At 39.4% G+C, this 7,837-nt stretch overlaps 1 protein-coding gene across 1 annotated transcript in view; it reads left to right on the top strand.

Moving 5' to 3' along the window:
- Window positions 1-6,592, top strand: part of LOC104469968 (intraflagellar transport protein 140 homolog) — a gene marked incomplete at its 3' end in the record, with an annotated part of 22,681 nt that extends 16,089 nt beyond the window's left edge. The window contains exons 9-15 of the mRNA XM_010084720.1: window positions 315-518; window positions 880-952; window positions 2,410-2,501; window positions 3,372-3,499; window positions 5,164-5,281; window positions 5,727-5,854; window positions 6,508-6,592. Of these exons, the coding sequence (XP_010083022.1) occupies window positions 315-518; window positions 880-952; window positions 2,410-2,501; window positions 3,372-3,499; window positions 5,164-5,281; window positions 5,727-5,854; window positions 6,508-6,592 (828 nt within the window). The remainder of the gene's footprint in view (window positions 1-314; window positions 519-879; window positions 953-2,409; window positions 2,502-3,371; window positions 3,500-5,163; window positions 5,282-5,726; window positions 5,855-6,507) is intronic.
- Between the last annotated feature and the right edge of the window lie 1,245 nt (window positions 6,593-7,837).

The raw sequence follows: 7,837 nt of genomic DNA, 5'->3' as shown, positions 1-7,837 counted from the left end.
TCCGTGGCTCCTCTGGCCCCGCTCCAGCAGCTCCGTGTCTGTCCTGTGCTGAGGACCCCAGAGCTGGGGGCAGCACTGCAGGGGGCGGGGTCTCACCAGAGCGGAGCAGAGGGGGAGAATCTCCTCCCTTGACATGCTCCTTTTGATGCAGCCCAGGACGTGGTTGGCTTTCTGGGCTGTGAGGGTGCATTGCTGGGTCATTTTGAGCTTTGGTAGGGAATTTGAACTACATTGGCTAATAGTTTTGGTCTGTAATAATTCCTAGTTTTTGACTAGTTTTGTGGTTTTTTTTTTCCTTTTCCCATTCTGTGCAGTGGGGCTCCCGAAAAAACCTGCTGGCAGTGAACATGGTCAGCTCTGTGGTGATCCTCAGGGAGCAGGCAATGGCGTCTCATTTTAATCAGCAAGTGGCCGTTGTACAGGTGTCTCCCACCCTGTTTGATGTGACCATCTTCAGCACAGGAACCACACACAGTCTTTGTGTTGATATGAATGTTAATGGAGTCTTCGCTACTAAGGTTAATTGGTTTTTTTTTTTCATTTATTCTCTGGATTGCTTGCTTAGTTAGGTGTATGGAGACCAAACTTTCTAAGCCTTTAATAAACCCCTTCTTTGATATTAAATTCATTGTGCAATGGGAGTATAGTATGACTGTATCAATGATGCTGTGGTGGAGCTGATTTTCAGATAGTGACTCGGTATTCTGGGTGCTGACCATAGAACTTCGGGGTTACCAAAAGCCGTCCAACTCAATATACAGAGGAACTAGTGAATGATGGCTGTTGTGTGGAAGGTCTTGTTGTGTTATTGCATGAATTCCTGTATGATTCCAAAAGAAACTGAATGTATATGTTCTTTTGTCTTTTTGATTGGTTTAGGATGCCGTAGTATTCTGGAATGGGAAGCAAGTGTCTGTGTTAGAGTACTCAGGAGATACCTTCAGAAGTGCAGGTCAGAGTTGCAATGGTTCTCTTCCTCCAAAGTTATATGTTCTCTTAACTCATGAAAGCTGATGGGCTGTAATCATAAGTGCAAAGTGAAAAATATTATTAACACTAATTAGACTTCATATTTCCATTTTCCAGAACAGGAAGATTAGGGTATAAAAATCATTGGCAAAACCAGAACTCAAATGCCCACTCCTACATCTGTCCTTTATTCACTAAGTATGCTGGGATATTCCTGTATATGAGTAGCAGTGCAGCAACAGAAGTAAAACTGAAGGTGATGTGCATCTATAGGCACAAAATTAAAATATATATCCTCTTAACCTCTGTTCAGCTACAGCCTAATCCTGGAAGTACCTAAAGACTACATGGGCTTCACTCGTAGAGTTCCTAAAGCATCCAAGGGTGTGACTGGCCTTGACAAAACCAAGCATCTTGTTGCTGTTTCCCACAGATTAGATGTGTAGCTGCCTGTTGTGCCTTGACTTGAAAGGTGTCCTCAGAGCTAGCATATCATACAGGGCCTTGCACAGAACATGATATGAGGATAAGGCTGCTTCTTTGTATCTTTTAAGTAAATAATTCCAACAGATGATCAAGAACAGAATTTTTTTCTTACTTTTGTAGCCATAGCTCCTGTTGCCTTCTACAGATGGGTCATGGTGATGGCTGTTGAAGGCTTTTCTACTTTGCTTGGGAGAAAGTGTAATCAAGGTTACATAGCACTTACATAGGAACTGGAAAGGAGTGGGTTTTAGACCTAGTGCCAGGAAAATCTGTTCCATAAATTGCTGTATAGCTAAGTCAAGTAAATTAGTTTTTTTCTGATTAGGTTTCCCTAAATATTTCAGCCTTGAGAAACAGGTTATGCAGAATTCCATCAATCGCATCCAAAATCTTGAGAGTTTAGGCATTGCTTTTTAAGAACTCTCAAGTGTTTTCTGAGCAGGGGCTTATCTTGTCTATATTTACTAATTTATTTTAGAACTTTCCCATGATGAATCAATGCATTACCACCAAGGTCCTAACAGTCTACAAAGCTCATGAAATTATTTAAGAGCCACTCTTCTTTTTTGACAGATTCCTTTATCACTCTTCATTTGTAGTTCAGTGAAGGAGGGAATAAATTTCCCTACCAGAACCTTATATTGCACTAGTTTTTTTCTTTCTTTCACTCCCCATATCAACTCTTTTCCCTTCCTCTCCCACTTGTTTTACTGGGCAGAGTGTACAAATCACCTGTTTTCAGTAGGAGTCTCAGCTTTTGGTTGTAGTGTCAGAATGGAAGAAGAAGGCTGCAACACCAAGGACTTTGTGAATCAGTAGAGACTGACAGATTAAAAAATTGATTTGGTGCAAGGCAGTGGAAATCGAATGCTTAAAGCCAAAATTCCTTTTTTTTTTCTTTTCCTTTAAAAAAATCTATTTGTTGTAATGATGGCTTTATTGTGATTGTTCCAGGCTCTTTTCTTTGTGACTCTCCAGTTCTGTCCATGCATGGAGAAAACCTGTACACAGTTGAGCCGTATCAGGTCCAGGTCCGCACTTGGCAGGTAAGGGCTGATGAAACCATGAAGTGATGAATGTGTCTTATTGTTTTAAAAGATTGTGTTATAGCTTGAAAGTTAAATGGATGTTCTTTATATCTATTAACTCTGTCATAGAAAACATATTTTGAGTATTTCAGGAGAAAGATCTTTGACATTTTGTGTTCTTTAAAAAGTTTGTCATTTTAAACACTACTGCACTGTAATTAATAAGTATTTATAAAAGAAAACAGAACTCTGTAAAGCCCAGACTTTAAGAGGATCAAAATTGCATGCAGGTGGAATATGTATGTGTAAATCACTGACAGGAAAATTAACATAGTGAATATGCTTGGAGGGGTAATGAAAAATACCCCCTGCACATTCTGTGTGTTTCTGCGAAATCTTTTGCTTAACCTTTGCAGCCTCTGCTAGTCTGTAAGAACCAAAAAGAGAAATCCAATTATCAGAGTTCTATGATACATAATTTTATTTAAGAAATAAATTTTGCAATCAAGAATGAGTGGGATTTATCACAATTAGGACTGATTTAGTTAATATATTTATTTCTGCAGCTGTATATTAGAGGACCTTCAGGGACCTGTATTTCTGTATCTCTCTTAGTTGGAAAAAGCTGTGTTATTGAACAGGAAGTTGTTGCAGAAGGATACCTCTAAATTTTGAGGTTTTTGGAGGCTATACATTCAGTTTCCAACCTGAAACACAAATTGCATTTGTAGAGACTGCATGTGTGTGTAGTTTCTCTCATTTTGCTGGTAGTGATTTGTCTAACACAGAAGTTCAGCAATTAGTTACTTTACTTTACTTGGTGACAAAATAAATCCTTTCTATCTGGACTCTGAACACACAAACCTGATGTTAAACATTTCTTCTCAGGGCACAGTTAAACAGCTACTGGTGTTCTCTGAAGCAGAGGGGAATCCATGTCTCTTGGATGTCTGTGGAAATTTCCTGGCTGTGGGAACTGATTTGGCTCACTTCAAAATCTTTGATCTCTTTCGCAGGTATTAATAAGCCTTCTAAAACCATCTGTTTATAATTGAGCTTATATTTTGTGGGGAGAGGGGAATCTGTAGTTGGTTTTGATCTGATGAAAAGTGATAGCTGCTTTGAATCTTGAGACAACTCATGCAGCCTGTGTGAACTGATGGCCTATCCCCAAAGCAAGGGAAGAGCCACAGAATTGTTACACAAATCATGGGATGAGTAACAATAATAATTTTTAGAAGAGGATATTGTGAGGGATATTTGTGAGCATTTGCAAGTGGGTGGAGAATTTATGGAAGACCAAGACAAGGATGTCATGTGTTTCTGCTGATAAATTGAACTCAAGACCTTAATCTCAGAAGAGTTGAAATAAAGAAAAAAAAATTGCTAGGTCTCATTTCCTTGTAAATCAACAAACTTGATTCAGTGAATCCATGGAGGAAGTGAACCGAGAATTGTGGACACTCTATTCTTCCTCCTTTTTCGATTATGAGAGAAGTTTACTTGACTTTGTTCAAACTTTACTGTGTGTTCCCATGCTGACGAACAGCTATAGCATGAAAAAGATACCTGCCTGACATGACATTCAGTTTGAAAAATTATCTACTAGTGACAAATGTCATTCTGAAAACCTGAAAAACCTCGAGTGAACTGGATTGTGTTCTTCCTTCTGTACTGTCACCAGGGTAATGCTAAAGGCTAGTTCTTTACTACCTGGAAACTCGTTACCTGGGTTGAGATGGCACAAATTCTGCATGGGACACAATTTGGAGGTTACTGGATTTGGGTGGGTTGTAACTAGCACAAATATGGGATTATGGTGTTTGATAGTGGAGAAAATGTAGTTTAACTCCTGCATGCTATGTTCAGTTTTTGTGGCTAGCAATGAAAATGCCCATTCTCAAATAATGACAGTGTAGTGCTCTTTAATTTCAAAGCAAGCATAGTTGACTTAGAATAGAGGTCTAAACATGTAACCTAAGAATGTTATTTTTACAGCATCACAGATTTTTTTCATGGGATCATATTATGGGTGTAAATTGCTGTCGCTTCTTTCTGTCATATTCTTTCGATTTGTGAGATTTGTCCTCTTCGTTGCTGAGTGATTACTGGGTTTGTATCTGTACTGGCAGTAAGATTCAAGATAATAAAAAAGCAGGGGTGCAGGTGGGGAGGGTGAGCGGTAAGTATGTGAATAATAGTGTCTTTTGGAACTTATGTACAGAGGGAAAGTGACCAGTAAGATTATATAAATACCACCCCCCTTGCCATTTCTTTACTTCTGCTCCACAGTGTGTTTTCCATGCACAGAACTGTTGCGTGACGGGCTGTATTCAGCGTTCATGATACTGTTCACCTTACTTATGTAGGAAAAACAGACCTCTAAATTCAAAATTCTGATAGGATGTTCTTGCTGCATAGCCCTGTTTTGGGAATCCTGGAGGAGCACTGTAGTTTATTCTTGCTGATTCACTGAGGAAAGAGTCTCATGAACTTCTTCCTGAAAGAAAGGCAGATCACAGCAATTCTCTGGAGAGGAAGCTGGAGTCTGGGGCAGTGGTGTCATAAGGTAGAAATAGATTGTTTGTAAAAGTCTTAAGCATAATTTGAAAACTGTTTTTGCTGATGCGTGTTGCCAGTTGCTTGCCACTGTATGATTTAAGTTTATTCCTTTCCACAGAGAGGCAAAAGTGCACTGCAATAGTAAGAATTTCTCTGAGCTGTTTCCTGGCCTCGGAGGCATTGCATCTGTCAAGTGCAATGCTAACGGCAATCAAGTCAGCATCCTTGTTAGCAAGGTGAGGCAGAGCTCTTCACTGACCGCCTAGGATCTGACCATCAGTTCATAGACTGGTGCAGTTCAAGAATATTACTGAAGACACAACATTCACTTCTCGGAAATAAACCTACATGTTCTATGCAGTGTATGGGGTCTTGAAATGTCATGTGATTAAACACTGAGGCATTTTGTGTACATGTGGTGTGAAGAACAACCCAGAAAAGGAAGCAACATTTCAGTTACAAGAGCTACTTTATAGTGTTTCAAATAAATCAAAGCCTAACTTGTTAGAATAGAAAAACATCAAGAAATTTGCTGGTATTTCTTCTGAAGAATGTTCCTGTGTGATTACCAGTAACCAAAACTGAGGGTGTGAATCAGATGAGATAAATTTACCATCTGAACTTTTTTTTTTTAACTTTTTGACTGCATGCTTCAGCAACTTTTGTTTTCCCTTCTTGTAGGTGGACGGGAACATTGATTCCAAGATCTGTTTCTATGATGTTGAAATGGACAAAGTTACACTCTTTGATTTCAAGGCTGAACAGGGAAATGGTAGAGAGAAGCCTTCCTCTGGACAAGGCATTGACAAGTAAGAAGCTTTTATTTTGAGAAGTATTACTTGTGAATTTAAGGTAGGATTCTGTCCTATGAAGACAAGCAACACCTTGATACTGGCATTCCTCTGTCTGTGTAGGAGCTTGTATGAATTTAATTATTTTATTTCTAAAGAATTAATTAAAACTGATACATTGTATGTCAATAAGCCTCCATCCCTGTCTCTTCCAATATGTGAACTAGGGAGTGTCAAGTGAAGGTACTGGAAAGCAAAGCTCCAAATAAGCAGGAGGAGGTGGTTCTTCAGACAACATGTAGGTGAGCTAAGGAGCTCCTTGCCAAAGGAAGTTACAAATGAAGGAAGGGCTCATGGAGGTATTGGACAAATTCATAGAAGAGAAATGCAGTGAGAGTGATTAGATACGTGGAAGCCGTATCTGGCTCAAGTGGTCTGTGAGGAGGATGACTGGGTGTTGGGGAGGTATGTGTAGAGGTATTTTAGGACTGGAATGAGGATCTTGATCTTAAAATAAAGAAAAATCATGGGAAGCTACTCTTCCATGAAGAGTTTACAGGTAGGACCTGACAAGAGGACATTCTGAAGGTCCTTCTATGAAAAAAAGTTAATTTTTGAGTCCAATACAGGATGTTTTTGTATGGATAAAAACTCATGAAATGTCTGTTTAGAATGGACAAGCTGTTCTGTGGCACATACATTAGAAATTCTAGTAGCAAGGCAGCAAACTGCAGCGAACCAGGAATTGTCATGGAAGTATGTTGAAATGTTAAAGTACAAATCCCCATCTGGTTTTTACAGTTATTTTTCTGACTTTATTTTTCTTAAGAAAAAACAGCATTAGAATAGAAGGTGCTTTGCTTTTTAAGCAACTATCTTCTGTAGATATTCCAAGCAAAAAAAGGATTTACTGTCCTTATCACTGAAAAGCAAAAGAAACTACCCAGCTCATCAAAAACTAAGCACAGTGCAAATCTGGGGCCCTAGGTCTTGGTCAGTTATGCAAACTGTAATCATGAGAAGAAAGTTGTTTTCAAGTGTAGTATCTTGTGTAGCCCAACAGAGGCCACCACAAACTGGTAATACTACTTCACTAATATTTATATGCTAAGTGGTGCTGGTGTGAGTAATCCATTTATCTGTGCTTCATTTTAGAGTATCTTGAAATTGGAATGAGTAAACTCACCAGAAACTAATAATACGAATCTACTCTTCTTCGCTTTCTCTGTCTGTCTCTCCTCCCGAGGCAGAATCTAAACACTCCTAACTTTTTTTAATACAAGTACTGTTTTTCAGTTTGCAGGTAATTTATTTTGAATTCAGTGGCATGGATAGGACATCACTGTGTATTCCTGCATGCCTTTGAATCTCTCCCTTGATTTACCTTCCAGCCCTACTCCAATCCTCCCAACAAAGCCCACCCCTAAGTGGTGACAGAACATGAGAAAAATATTTTAATGAAACCAAAGGGTTTCTCACTTTTAAAAAATCTGACACCTGTTTATATTCTGTATTTTTTTCAGAAGACTCCTAAGCCATTGCTAAAATAGTCTGATTCTGTATGTCTAGAGTCTTAACATGGCTGGCACTGTGCTAGTATTTAAATGCCCGAAGGAGGCAGTAAAATGTTTCTTATTTAAACTGCTGGCAGAGACTGGCTTTCCTAAGGCTGCAGGGGCTCTCCTTGTGCTTAATGTGCTGTTTCATAGTGCCTTGGGCTTCTTCAAATGCAGTATGAAGTTCAAGCACAGTGCTGAGGAAGGGGAATGAATAGTGGCATATCCAGAGACCAAAGTCCCCCAGCTGCATGTCATGTTCAGCTGCAGCTCTGCAGTTTCCTTCTGCACTGGGAAGTTCAGCAGTTCAAAGCACTGATCATGCTGCATGCCCAGGGCTCTCTGCTCACTCACTAGAGGGACATCTGTTGCCAGAGAATATAAACTAATTTCTTGGGGTTTTTTTTTCCCCATCAGTTTAGAATCATAGAATCCCAGAATGGTT

Source organism: Pterocles gutturalis, unplaced genomic scaffold, assembly GCF_000699245.1.
Source record: "Pterocles gutturalis isolate BGI_N339 unplaced genomic scaffold, ASM69924v1 scaffold9040, whole genome shotgun sequence".
NCBI classification, from domain to species: domain Eukaryota; kingdom Metazoa; phylum Chordata; class Aves; order Pterocliformes; family Pteroclidae; genus Pterocles; species Pterocles gutturalis.
This window is presented reverse-complemented; position numbering and strand designations above follow the sequence as displayed.